The 14,440-nt window shown below is 41.7% G+C and overlaps 1 protein-coding gene across 1 annotated transcript; it reads right to left on the bottom strand.

Moving 5' to 3' along the window:
- Positions 1 to 953: 953 nt before the first annotated feature.
- On the bottom strand, positions 954 to 14,218 carry LOC120919228 (keratin, type I cytoskeletal 47 kDa-like). Its single transcript, XM_040331290.1, has 8 exons — positions 13,692 to 14,218; positions 10,671 to 10,753; positions 8,249 to 8,405; positions 7,136 to 7,297; positions 4,770 to 4,895; positions 3,019 to 3,236; positions 2,240 to 2,376; positions 954 to 1,207 (listed from the first exon to the last, which is right to left on the bottom strand). Exons 1-8 carry the CDS (start codon positions 14,166 to 14,168, stop codon positions 1,107 to 1,109), a joined length of 1,461 nt encoding a protein of 486 aa, XP_040187224.1. The 5' UTR covers positions 14,169 to 14,218; the 3' UTR covers positions 954 to 1,106.
- Between the last annotated feature and the right edge of the window lie 222 nt (positions 14,219 to 14,440).

Below are 14,440 nucleotides of genomic sequence, written 5' to 3'. Positions count from 1 at the left end.
AAGTGTTATGTACGGGTGAACCCCCGCTTTAAGAACCACTGCTCTATGGTAACAATGTTGGGAAAGCCTGCCTTTAATTAAGTCTGTACCTATTAGGTCTATGGGGAGAATTCTGGCATCTGGGCTCACCACCTGTGTAAGTCCAACTCATTACACCAAAAAGAAAAAGCCTAAATACTAATAATAAGGATGTAAAGGAAAGTAGCATGTATGCCAATCAGTGGTGTATTTAGGTTTTGTGCTGCCCTAGGCCTGACTAAACTCGTGCACCCCGTAATTTAAATATGACCCACCCCTTCCTGTCAAGACCACACCCCTTTCTGTTTATGACCCACCCTCAAATTTTCAAGTGGGGACACTAGTTCTTAGGGCTTGGGGGGGATTGGGAGAAATGGATTCCCTTAATTTGCATAGATTTCCTCTCACTTCCTGTTTTGCTATGGGGCTGTCATCCCAGAAGGAAGCCTCTTCTAAAGATGATGCACAAGAAAGTTTGTTGAAGACAAGCAGACTAAGGACATGGATTACTGGAACCATGTCTTGTGGTCTGATGAGACTTATTTGGTTCAGATGGTGTCAAGCGGGTGTGGTGGCAACCAGGTGAGCAGTACAAAGACAAGTGTGTCTTGCCTACCGTCAAGCATGGTGGTGGGAGTGTCATGGTCTGGAGCTAGATGAGTGCTGCCGGCACTGGGGAGCTACAGTTCGATGAGGGAACCATGAAAGTCAACATGTACTGTGACACACTGTTATACAAGCTGTGCAAGCACTAATTTACATTGTAGCAAAGTGTAATTGTCACATGAAAAGATAGAATAAAATATTTACAAAAATGTGAGGGGTGTACTCACTGTTGAGAGATCCTGTATATTATTGCTATTTGTCACAATGCACCAAAATTAATTTGTTATATGAACGTATGAACTCTGACCCAAAAGACATCACAAGTTGAGTGAGATGCAAGAAAGGTTTTATTGAATCAAAAAAGAGAAACAACTTCATGTCTTATTCATTTGTAGCAAAAGAATTGTTAAAGTGCCCCACCACAAGCCAGCACCACCTCTTCAAGTCCACAGAGTGGTCTTCCTTCAATGTTGCTTTTCTTTTTAATTCACTCTTTCTTCCTTCTCCTCTACTCTTGAGGACACGACTTTCCCATCTACCACTTCTTCAACGATGGTCTTCACCTTTCTGGTTTTGGTTGGGTCTGAAATAAAGATTAGTAAATTGGATTAATATAGATGTTCTGTCTGCAAATGATGTCACAATTATTCTAAACACATACTGAAAACATAACTTAAAAAATATAACAGAACACACTGAATTGTTTAGTTAAAACTTTGTTGGATATTTTATTGGCCATGGCAATATTCAAAGGGTAACCTTAAATGATTCATAAATGACATCCTGGCTAAAACCAAAATATCAATAATCAATACAGTCACGTTGTCCATCCAGATATACACACGACCAGATATACACACGGCCGAGGAACTCGTCGTAAATGAAACATCGTTTTCCTCGATGAGTTCCTTGTCAGGCTTGTCGAGAATCTTGACAAGCTTTCTTTGTGTACACACTGTTAAGACCAAATCTCGTCGTTGTCAAACGCGGTGACGTACAACACGTACGACGGCACTATAAAGGGGAAGTTTGATTCCACTGGCGCCACCCTTCTGAGCATGTGCGGGTTTCTAAGCATACACACAAACGTGTTTCTCGTCGAAAACCAGCCCGACGAGGAACACGACGAGGAAATTGAGACTTCCGACGAGGAAAAAGAGAACTTGTTCTCTTTTTTTCTCATCGAGTTCCACGACAGTTTTCTCGATGAAAAACATACACACAACCGTTTTCCTCGGCAAAAAATCTCTGCCACCAAGTTTCTTGATGGTTTCTGTCGAGGAAAACGGTCGTGTGTACGAGGCCTTACTCTTTTAGCTAGAAAATAATCTCCACATTTTCACAAAACACGAACTACCAATACCCAAAACCTACAGTTTTTGTCTTTGATTATTTATAGGCTGAAGAAAATAGTCAAACTCAACCAGCTGCCCTTTCATCGAAGATTTATTTCCTATTGCTGTCTGATGAAGTTTATGGTAGCCCTTGGGCAACCAAATCATCAGCTGCTTTTGCAAATTTTGACAAAACCAGGCAGATATCGTCTCATGCCTAGGAGCACCTTTACATTGTTAGCTTCAGCAGGCATCAACCTGCCATTACATTGTTAGCTTACCTTTTTTGGAATCTACAGAAGATGTCTGTGACTGTGATTTTGTTGCGGACGATGAGGAAACCTGTGAGGTGGATTGTGATGAGGCGATGCCTTTGCTTGATGAGCTTGAGGAAGAGCTCTGGGACTGGGAGAATTGACTGTGAAAAGAAAAATTCATGATTATTATTTTTTTTAAGCAACATTAAGGCTGGGTTCACACTGATGCCAATTGGATGCGGGTTTCCCGCATCCAAAACCCATGGCAGGAGAGGGTAACTGGCTCTCAATGGAGTTGGTTTACACAGCTCTGGGGCGGTCGTTAAATGGTCTGCACAGGGTCTTGTGTGTCTTTGGCTCCATTTTAGGTATGAATTCAGGAAAAAATTCAGGCCTGATTCATCCCTAAAAAAGGGACACTCTGGACCCCTGCCATGAGCCGCATTCACATACAGTGTGAATCCAGCGTAAAACGTCAAATGTAGACAATGGGGACAACCCTGGATGTATTTCATACATATGTAGTGCTATGGTGACGTCCCCTCACTTATGACATCCTGCACTCACAGGATGTCTTCAGTCTTCCAGGTTGAATACCACTGTGCGTCATGGAACTCGGAATACCGAGGACATCTAGTGGCAAAAAAGAACTATGGGACAGTGCTGGAGTGCAGGCTTAAAAGTGTTGTATATATAACTGCGTTATATACCAAATATACCTTTCAAGACTTCCCATACATTCCGCAGAACTTCCATACTGTTTCATCTGCCAAAAATAGGAAAATGTTATTTCCTGCACTCACCCCAATTCTCCATCCAGCAGGCGGCGGTAGGTTTCAATTTCCATCTCTAGTCTGGTCTTGATGTCAAGCAGCTCTCTGTACTCCATACTCTGGCGTTCCATGTCTGATCTGATCTGCATGAGCTGTTCTTCTAATCCGCTGATGTGAAGCTGGAGCTGATTGAGCTGTCCTCCATAACGGCCTTCTGTTTCTGAAAGGGTGTCTTCAAGGGATTTTTTCTAAAATTTCACAGAAAAAAAGAATCTCTAAGGTCTTTTTCATTTTATAGGCAACAGCTTGGATTTGTTAATAGATAATTTTATGTAAAACCCTTTTTTAGGAAATCCTGCTCTCCAAAGGTGACAATACCAGTCTGAATAATGTTTGCATCAGTTGGACAGTACAGCACAACTTGCATGGAGCTTGTCTGTTCCTCCAGTGTTTACTGTATGTAATTTTCCTTCGGGTGTTCTGGATTTTGTTTCATTAATTGAATCAGAATTGACTCTTTTCAGTGTACTTCTTGTGCCGTGTACACACGATCTGGCTTTTGCCCAGCCAAATCACATCAGAATTCCGATGGAATCCCATCGGAAAAATATAGAACATGTTCTATATCTAAAGTCCAATGGAATTCATCAGAATTTCCAATGAAAAAACTCAGATGGGGCTACACACAATCGGAAAATCAGATGGAAAATGTCCATCTGACTTTTTCCATCAGAAATTCCGATCGTGTGTATGGGGCATAAGAGACATTACATGGTGCATTTAGGGAGGGTGTCCGAAACATGTCTACACTACCTAAATGAGTACAATTATTAGAAGTTAAATATATCTAAAGTCATTTTTTTTTTGTAGGCATTAAAGGAAAACATTTTTAAACCCCTGTTGGGTTTTTGCAGTCCCAGCTTTTTATTGCTGTCTGTATTACTATTGAAGATTTTACTCTTGGTTACAATGGTGTCACTTGGAAAGGAAGTGGGAGGACATCTTCTCAAGGAGACCACAGACAGCAATAAAACCAAAATAGAGATTGTTAAAACCCAAAACGTTTTGCTGGAATTATACTTTGACTATACGGCACTTGCTGGCCTGCATCATTTTTATATATTTGTTATTTATGTTATTTAACTTTGCCTGGACTCCTTTTGGGTAAATGTAAAGCAGAACTTAAGCTCGACATAGATGGATCTTTATCTTTTTTTCTTACATTTTCTGCAATTGCAGAAAAATACCTGTTGATCCTAATAGAGAGCTTGTGTATTGTAATGTTCTGTGAAAAGGAGAGGGGAGATATTTGTGGCCCAAATCAACCTAGGGTGACCTCCTATATAAATACTGTATGGTGAGTGAGTGTTGTCACCCTAGGACAGGAAGTGTGTTGGAAGATCACCAGGTGAGAATAAAGGGAAAAGCCCTGAAACATGAATGCAGCCACCATGACTATGGTTTGGTAAGCTGCAATATTATAGGTTTTCCTTTTTTTTTTTTTTTTGGTATTATTCTCTCTTTTGTTGTCCAAAAATGTTGGCCAAGGTAAGAGTGTCAGAAGTTGTATTCTCTGGTCCCCCCATACAAGTTAAATGAGACACATGGTCATATAACCAGGCAGAGCAAGGTCAACCCCTCTAACCTGGCATATGGGTTAATTCTTACTTAAGAACAAATATATAGTAAACCGGCGAAACATGTTGAATGTGTGTTTTTTTTTCTTGTCAGATTACATTGTGGGTTTAAATGTTTACTCAATATTTTATTTCTTGACTTACCATTGCCAACTGAGACTGCAGCTCAATCTCTAAGCCTTGGAGGGTACGTCTGAGGTCGGAGATTTCACTCTTGGTTGTCTGCACCTGTTCCACACCAGCTGAAATTTCCTTCTTCAATTCATTGCTCTAAAATGGTAAATATAGGGTTTTGGTTACATTTGATCTTCAGTTTTGGTTATTCAAATCAAAATTCTATACATACAGGCAGACTACAGGGTGCTCTACATTGTGAAAATTGGTAAACCAGTTGTAGACTTAATCTGCTGATGATCTCAAATTGTATAGGGCAGTCTTTCTCAATCCTTTTACCATGAAGGAATCCCTGAAATAATTTTCAGGTCTCAGGGAACCCTCACTAATATGATTAGACCTACAGCTCATTGTACAGTAGAGTGATCAGTAGGATGTAGAGCAGGGGTCCTCAACATTTTTAAACAGGGGGCCAGTTCACGGTCCCTCAGACTGTTGGGGGGCCGGACTATAGTTTGAAAAAATATATAAACAAATACCTTTGCACACTGCACATATTTTTTTTGAAGTGCACAAAAAACAGTTAATCAACATATACTAATACGTTTTTCACATAATCCCTTCATCACAGACCCCCCCTCCCCATCACAGACCCCCCCTCCTCATCACAGATCCCCCCATCACAGACTCCTCTCCGTGAAAGACTCCCCCCAATCACAAAGCTCCCCATCACAGGTCTCTCCCATTACAAAGCCCCCCCATCACAGATTCACCAATCATAAAGCTCCACCACAGATCCCCCCCATATCACAGACTCCTTCCATATCACAGAGTCCCCCCATCACAGATCCCCTCATATCAGAGTCCCCCCATCACAGATCCCCTCATATCACAGAGTCCCCCCATCACAGATCCCCTCATATCACAGAGTCCCCCCATCACAGATCCCCTCATATCACAGAGTCCTCCTTCCCCCACATCACAGAGTCCCCCTTCCCCCACATCACAGAGCAGCACTTCCCCCATATCACAGAAACCCCCCGCATATCACAGCACAGCACATCACAGCAATCCCCCCGCATGTCACAGAAATTCCCCCGCATGTCACAGCAATCCCCCCGCATGTCACAGCAATCCCCCCACGCGTGTCACAGAAATTAATCCCCCTCCCGCATTTCACAGCAATCCCCCCCCACCTTATTTACACGCGAAGCCTGACAGGATCGGACAAAGCACAGGACTTTTCAAGTGAAAGGCAGATGATTGATTGCTGGGACCGCCCCACTGCCTAGTAATCAATTACCTGCTTCTTAACTCGAAAAGTCCCGCCCTTTGTTTGGACCTGTCACGTTTCGTGTCTTGTGTGACTAATGTAGCAGAGGAGAGGGGGAAGTGCAGCAATCGTTTTAAAAGGGACAGTCCGTGCCGTGGGCCGGGCAAATCGTCTTGGCGGGCCGTATGCAGCCCGCGGGCCGTATTTTGAGGTCCCCTGATGTAGAGAGTTAAAAAAAAAAAAAAAAGAATATGAGGTTGACTTACTAAGCACGATCCTCTGGAGCTACTCCTCAATGGGGTTTGCGTAATATTGAAACCTCCGGAGTTCCTCCAAAGGTTGCTAGGGATTCCCTGACAGTAGAACTTTTCAAGGAACCCCTAGCAAACCTCTGGAGGAATTCTAGGATTATACAGAACCCTGATTGAGAAAGGCTGGTATAGAGCAACACATTCCCTTTGCCAAACGATATGTGGTCAGAATATTAATCAAAATAGAAAGTTTGGCAGTATAAGAATGACACTCCTTGATTACTACATATGGTCTTTTCTTGTTATGTTTTTTTTTGTATAGACACAAATAGTTTGGACGTTGCATTAGATCTTATTATGCCAGTGCTGACTGGCATCTGATTTTTTTCAAAAGGGCGTGTGTCACGATCTTGTCTTGCATACTAATATTACATAACCTGTTGTGCCACAAACACGAACGTAGTACAAGGAATTTTTAGCTCATGTGCGCCACCATTTGGGCCCCTTTTGCTAATTTCGTGTTTGGTGAGCATTGATTCCAAGCATGCATGTTTGTACTTTCGACTTTTGTGCGATGGATTTGTGTACTGACCAATTTTGAAAATCTGACGTGGAGCTGTCGTTTCACAAACATTTACTAGCCTGTCATCCAACATTTGTTGTCGGAAAATTGGACAACAATTGTCAAAAGAAGTGTACTAACGGTAAGAATTTTCGGACAAAAGTCTGTCAACAGGCAATCTCCTTCCAAAAATCGAATCATGTGTACGAGGCTTAAGTAAACGATTACTTTTGGCAAAGACAACTTTATCCAACAATGGATAGATCTATATGCATATGGGCAATTTAATGTTTGGCTAATCTTTTCTTACCTTAGCTGCAAACTGTGCCTCAGCTTCTCTGCGGTTCTTATCAGCCAGAACTTCATAGTCGGCCCTCATGTCATTCAGAATCTTAGTGAGGTCTATACCTGGAGCAGCATCCATCTCTACGTTGACCTGGCCAGCGGCACTGCTTCTTGCAACTTGTATCTCCTATTCATCAGTAAAAAAAGAGAATTTGTATGAAAAAATTACATCAAATCGATTCCTATGATTCATAAAACAGGAGGATTATAAAAACAAATGCCACTGCCTGTGCTTGTTTCTAAAGATTGCAGAAAATGAAAAATGTAGTTATTGTTATTAGCATCTAATCAAATGCTGGTATTTTTTTCCAGTGCATAGTAGATCATGTAAACTCATTGACACTCAGTGAGTCACAGGAGTAACATAAAGCCATAGACTACATGAGATGATTGCCTAGTCAATTCAACCAACTTTATCAACAACCATGTACTACCAGGGTCTAACAGTTAGAATTAAATAATTGTTTTAGATTGACTCATCTATTACATGAATCCTGTTGAATTGACCATGCAAAATCATACTATGTAGGGCTTGCTTGAGAATTATACTAATCATGGACATAAGGTGGCAATGGGAAGATCTTACCAACAAATGATCATAATTTGGATTCCCTAGAATAATCATACCATAAACATATATGCTCATATTAATTCATCACGAATGATTATGGTCAACAGAGCTATGCATTATACATACTGCTCAACTGGTACCAAGCAGACTGGTACCAAGACAAACAACTGGTAACAAGGTAACCTATATGATGGGTAAGGGTTTCCTAGGAAGTTGGATAAGCAATAGAGCTTGGTACAGCTCACTACTATGGAATGCAAATCAAATGTGTATATTAGGTTTATTCAGTACTATAATTGAGGTCCACATTATTATTACTATACAGGATTTAAATAGCGCCAACAGGCTGTGCGGTGCTTTATAATGTAGAAGGGGGACCGGACAATTACAATACAGTTCAATACAGAGGGGACAGGAGGGCACTTGAGCCTTCCACCAAAAGTTATTTTTGTGGTTTATTGACCCCATTTTCTACCGGTACGTCTTGTATATTCTCATTTTGCTTACCTCCTCATGGTTCTTCTTGAGGTAGGCCAGCTCTTCAGCCAAGCTCTCAATCTGGAGTTCAAGGTCTCCTCTGGACATTGTGAGCTCATCCAGGACTTTGCGGAGGCCATTAATGTCAGCTTCCACGCTCTGGCGGAGAGCCAGTTCATTCTCAAACCTTTGGAAAAAAATATTATTTAGAAAGAGCCACATACTAGATTATAATACACAAAGCATGGTTTGTAGAGATTCTGTTGGGCATTATGTGATCAGGCAGTGCAAAGAGCCATATATTTACTATACTTTACAAAGGTCCATGTCTTATCAAATAATAATAATATTGGAGCTTTGGTGGCCCCAGCTTAAAAAACTCTGAGCCTCAGCATCAAAAAATGATTGCATGTAAACCCACTCTAGCACATGGCACGTCAAGTGCTTGAGCGTCCATTGATTCCAAGGGCCAGAATAAATCAAGCCATGACTAAGCACTGACGCCAGTGGGAAACGTTGGCCATACTGATTTTTGTGGGCTTGCAGTGACTGTATGCACAGTTGAAAATAAAGACATCTCTTTTAAAGAAAATTTTGGAGTGCGGCTGTCCAGCTTTTGTTCTTTTGTTTTTTGCCAGAATAAATCAATATCTTGGCCAATGGAATGAATGAATGCCCAAACACTTGACACGCCTCCTCCACTAGAGTATAGGCATCCAGGGGAGGAAAGGGAAATGTGCATGTGCATGGGGCCTAGAAATGCTGGGCTGGCCTCATCCAAATATAGGCTTTCTTCTTCAATGCACTGTGAGTGCGGAGTCCAGTTGTGATAACCCATGAAGGGGTGGGTCCATGACTCCTTTCACTTACAGGATGCCCTAAGTCTCCTAGGTTAAATGATGCTGGGCATTTTTTAACACAACAGACTGAGGATATCTAGAGAATTACTACAGGGGTCAGAGCTGGACAAGAAATTAGTATTGCAGAGAGAGATGTCTACTTCTTAACCAGCTGGGGGATCTTTTGTTAAAAAAAAAATTAGCCTGGACCTGGACTGTAACACACAAAGGCATTATTTAAACTTCTGATGAAGTCAATGATTTAAAGACCCCCCCCCCCCCAAAAAAAAAGCATTTTTCCACAAGGAACACACAGTTAGTAGTGAGCTAAGAAAGTAGTCACAAGACCCTCTGCAGCTCATAAAATATCTATCACTTATAGTATTATTTGAGAGCACTAAAGAGAGCAAAATTAGAAGAAAAGAGGTTTAACCATAAACTACGTAGAGGGTTCTTTACTGTAAGAGCAGGCAGGATGTGGAATTCCCTTCCACAGGTGGTGGCCTCAGCAGGGGGCATTGATAGTTTCAAAAAACTATTAGAAGATAAGCACCTGAACAACCACAACATACAGGGATATACAAGGAAATACTGACTTATAATCACACACATAGGTTGGGCTTGATGTACGTGTGTCTTTTATCAACCTCACCTACTACCGTGTTTCCCCTAAAAGTAAGACCTACCCCAAAAATAAGACCTATCGTTATTTTCCAGGAGGGCTGCAATATAAGCCCTACCCCAAAAATAATCCCTAGTTTAAAATGCTTGTAAAATCCTATAATTCACTCTATTAAAGTTGTATATAATGTACAATGAGTGTGTTTCTGTAATATAATTGCAGGGAAGAGAGCTCCGGCAGGTCACAGAAGCGCAGAGCAGCTCTATAACAAAGGTAGCAATTATATTACAGAAACGCACACATTGTACATTATATACTACTGTAATAGAGTGGATTATAGGATTTTACAAGAATTTTAACTCAGATCACACTGGGGATTCCTGACAGGCATGGGAAGAGAGGGGGAGAGAAGACAGCACATTACATGGTAAGACCTACCCCGAAAATAAGCCCTACTGTGTCTTTTGTTGCCAAAATTAATATAAAACACAGGCTTATTTTTGGGGAAACACGGTATGCAACTACTATGTAACTATGTATTTTGACACTCTTGATAAAAATTGGATGGATCAAATACTTCTACCACTGGCCTAAAATTGAAGTCAACTACAACCCAGTCAGAAGTCATCCTTTGTGGTTGCAAGTGCAACAGATAGCCTTTGCAAAAGGTTTCTTTATAGCGCAAAGAATGAAAAAGTATATTGTGTTTCCACAACCAATGACACTGGCTGGTGTTTAGGTATGAGCAGAAGGGACGTGGACAAAAATGGACATTGGTTTTAATTACAAAGTTGGGAGTTGCTGGTTTCTAAAAGATCAAAAGGATTACTTTGTCATAATTTGAAAGCTGTTCAGAACAATAGGTGTATCTTACCTCCTTTGAGACTAGGAATTTTAAAGATTAAAGGATAAACTCAACATACTTTTTTTTCAATCGAGCTAATATATACAAGCCATTTTAAATCGCAATTATAACATAAATCTGACTTACTTAAGCCTGAAGTCATCAGCAGCCAGCCTTGCGTTGTCAATTTGCAGGACAATGCGAGAGTTGTCAATAGTGGCAGCCAGGATCTGGTAAAAAGAAAGACAGTTTATTTTGTCTATTTTGTATACTGACATAAAGTGATGAAAGGACATTGGTGTGTTAGGCAAGCAACCATAACCTGACCCTAAGAAATTAGGACCAGATTCACATAGAATTCCGGCGGCGTAACATATTGCATTTACGTTACACCGCCGCAAGTTTTATGGGCAAGGGCTTGATTCACAAAGCACTTGCCTGTAAACTTGCGGCGGCGTATCGTAAATCCGTCCGGCGCAAGCCCGCCTAATTCAAATGGGGCGTGTATCATTTAAATTAGGCGCGTTCCCGCACCGAACGTACTGCGCATGCTCCGTTTTGAAATTTCCCGCCGTGCTTTGCGCGAAATGACGTCGCACCGACGTAATTTTTTGAACGGCGACGTGCGTTACGTCCTTTCCTATTCACGGATGACTTACGCAAAAAAAATAAAAATTTAAAATTCGACGCAGGAACGACAGCCATACTTTAACATGGCTAGTCTAAATATAAGCCATTGAAATAGCATCCGTAACTTTACGACGGGAAAAGCCGACGTAAGAGAATGCGACGAACGCCCGTACCTTCGTGGATCGCCGTAAACAGCTAATTAGCATACACGACGCGGAAAACGACGCAAACTCCACCCAGCAGGCGCCGAAGTATTACACCTACGTTCCGAAGGCGTACGAAGCCGTACGCCTGTCGGATCGAAGCCAGAAGCCATCGTATCTTGGTTTGAGGATTCAAACTAAAGATACGACGCGGCAAATTTGAAAATACGCCGGAGTATCAGTAGATACGCCGGCGTATTTCATCTGTGAATCTGGCCCTTAATGTTTATGTATGGATAAAGAATATGATGAGGGCATGAGAGAGAAACTCAATTTTTAACTCGTAGCATAGACATTTCTTACCTGATTGCAAAGTAAGTGGATAAAAAATACCCTCCATACACCCAGTGAAATAAACAGCCTCAGATGATACACAGAGATGAACCAAATCTCCATACATTAGGTTTTACATGTGTATCTTCTGTCTTCACATTTATATACTGTTTAGAAAATTCAGATCCTGTTAGGAGATTTTATTTTCCTGTTTGGCACAGAGTGTGATGTTTGGGCATACAGCCAAGAAAGCTAACATTGCTGATTAAAGGAAAGGCACACACCCACTCTCCACATAGGTAGAGACTCTCAGGAGGTGTTTTGTAACAGGGCCAGCTCCATGATAATCTACTTTAGCAACCTCCCCTGACAGAAAAATTTAGGCTGCTTTTATCTGATGTGAATTTGTCAGGAGTTATCAGGCTGATAACGGTTAATGAGAGAGCAACAGGACTTAGCTCTTTAAAGAGAGATAACAAAATACTGCAGATATATGTACCCAGCTCAAATTTAATGAATTGGGTTTACATCCACTTTAAGTACATTTAGAAAAATGAACACACACAATATATATATATATATATATATATATATATATATATCCGTCTGTCATTAAAATAACGTATGCTGAAAATAGCAGTCATTACTTATTCTGTCCTGGTATGCTAGTATAAGCTTTTATTGGTAAGTATAGGTTTTCTGAGTGTAAGGTATGCCAGGCATAGGCTTCCGCTGTGGCAAACGACATTTAAAAAAAAGTCACAGCTGTCTACAGTTATCTACTGCTGTCATCAGCCCAGCATTTTAGCTTTCCTCAAGCTCACTCTAAGTAATGTTATATTAAATATACCAGGCACTCCCAAAGAGTTTAACAGTTACAAAGTCACTACTGTATGTACAATTATACTATTTCAAGTTGATTAGAAAGCTGGATTTACATGTTAATAATATAGATTGAAGTGATATTTAAGATTCCATATTTTTTTTTTAAATAACAAACATATCATACTTATCTCCACTGTGCAGTTTGTTTTCACAGAGTGGCCCCGATTTTCCTCTTCTGGGGTCCCACGGTGGCTCTCACGGCTCCTTCCTGCATTACCGTGTTTCCCCGAAAATAAGCCCGGGTCTTATATTAATTTTGGCAATAAAAGACACAGTAGGGCTTATTTTCAGGGTAGGTCTTACCATGTAATGTGCTCCCCCTTCTCTCCCCCTCTCCTCCCTGCCTGACAGGAATCCGCAGTGTGAACTGAGTTAAAATGCTTGTAAAATCCTATAATCCACTCTATTACAGTATTATATATAATGTACAATGTGTGGTTTCTGTAATATAATTGTGCCAAATACCTTCATTATAGCGCCACTCTGCGCTTCTGTGACCCACCGGAGATCTCTTCCTGGCATTTATATTACAGAAACACACACATTGTACACTATATAATACTGTAATAGAGTGGATTATAGGAGTTTACAAGCATTTTAAACTAGGGCTTATTTTCGGGGTAGGGCTTATATTGCAGCCCTCCTGGAAAATAATGCTAGGTCTTATTTTGGGGGTAGGTCTTATTTTTGGGGAAACAGGGTAGATAGCCCCCTCTGGGAAGCTCTCTCCCGAGGGGGTTACCCTGCAGGTGTGCTCCTGTGTCATACACTCGGCGTCCATAGACGCAGAGTGTATGACTCGGCTCCGGCCCCGCCGGCCCGCGTCATTGGATTTGATTGACAGCAGCGGGAGCCAATGGCTGCACTGCTATCAATCTATCCAATGAAGACTTGAGAAGCCATAGAGAGAGCGATGCGGGATCGCGACCACGGAAATTCGGGGGTCAGGTAAGTAAAACAAGGGGGGCTGGGGAGCCGGACACTGCAAGGTGTTTTTTCACCTTCATGCGAAGGATGCATTAAGGTGAAAAAACACAAGGGTTTACAACCCCTTTACATATTTGATTTTGCACGGGTGATAATGATTTTTAAAATATATTTAAAACAAGAATGCAATATATATAAAAAGTCCAAATTTCCCTAGTTCATAGCTAAAAACAACAAGAATGCAATATACCTTGCTTCTCAAGTCGTTGATGATATCATAGTATTTGCTGTAGTCTTTGTCTCCACCGCTAACACCAACGCCACTTTGCTTCTCGTACCACTGGCGGATCTTGAGCTCAAGCTCAGTGTTGGCGGTTTCCAGGGCCCTGACTTTATCTAGGTAGGAGGCCAGGCGGTCATTGAGGTTCTGCATGGTCTGCTTCTCGCCTCCAGCCATGTTCAGGCTGCTGGATCCTGCTCCTGATCCTCCAAAGCCAGAGGAAGAGCTGAAGGAAAAGCCACCGCCGGATCCGCCACCGCCGGATCCGCCACCAAAGCCTCCACCGAAGCCACTGCCATAGCCACCGCCACCGCCACCGCCTGCGCTAAAGCTGCTTCCACCATAGCTACCTCCTCCAAAGCTGCTACTGCCACCACCATAACCACCTCCATAGCCACCACCAGAGCTGGAAACTTGATATGAGGATGAGCTAAAACGACCGGCCATGGTATTGGTGGCTTTGCTCTGACCGAGAGAGAATGTGTTAGAAGGAAAAAGTGTGGCTGCCGAGTCTGATCTTCAGCCTGTATATATATATATATAGACTGCAGTGGGTGTTTCACTTTCAAAGTGAACATCCTACTGGAGTTTTTTTTTTTTTTTTTCAGACCGGTCAACACCTGTTTGTCACCTAGTCTGACAGATTTAGTCCGTCCTTACAGAAATTATGCAGCCCTTGGGCTGTTTGTTATATGTTGGCTAGAAACTGGGAGAGGCAA

Source organism: Rana temporaria, chromosome 12 (genome assembly GCF_905171775.1).
Source record: "Rana temporaria chromosome 12, aRanTem1.1, whole genome shotgun sequence".
NCBI classification, from domain to species: Eukaryota; Metazoa; Chordata; class Amphibia; order Anura; family Ranidae; genus Rana; species Rana temporaria.
Note: the sequence above shows the minus strand (reverse complement) of the source record. Positions and strands in the feature narration are given on the sequence as shown.

Bases quoted from the DNA above. Each gene is read 5' to 3' on its own strand.
- LOC120919228 (XM_040331290.1), bottom strand. From the start codon at position 14,168: ATGGCCGGTCGTTTTAGCTCATCCTCATATCAAGTTTCCAGCTCTGGT. The intron at 7,298-8,248 runs GTAAGCAAAATG...ACTGATGAATAG, and splicing joins TCAAGAAGAACCATGAGGAG to GAGATACAAGTTGCAAGAAG. The intron at 3,237-4,769 runs GTAAGTCAAGAA...GTGAAATTTTAG, and splicing joins TGCAGTCTCAGTTGGCAATG to AAAAAATCCCTTGAAGACAC.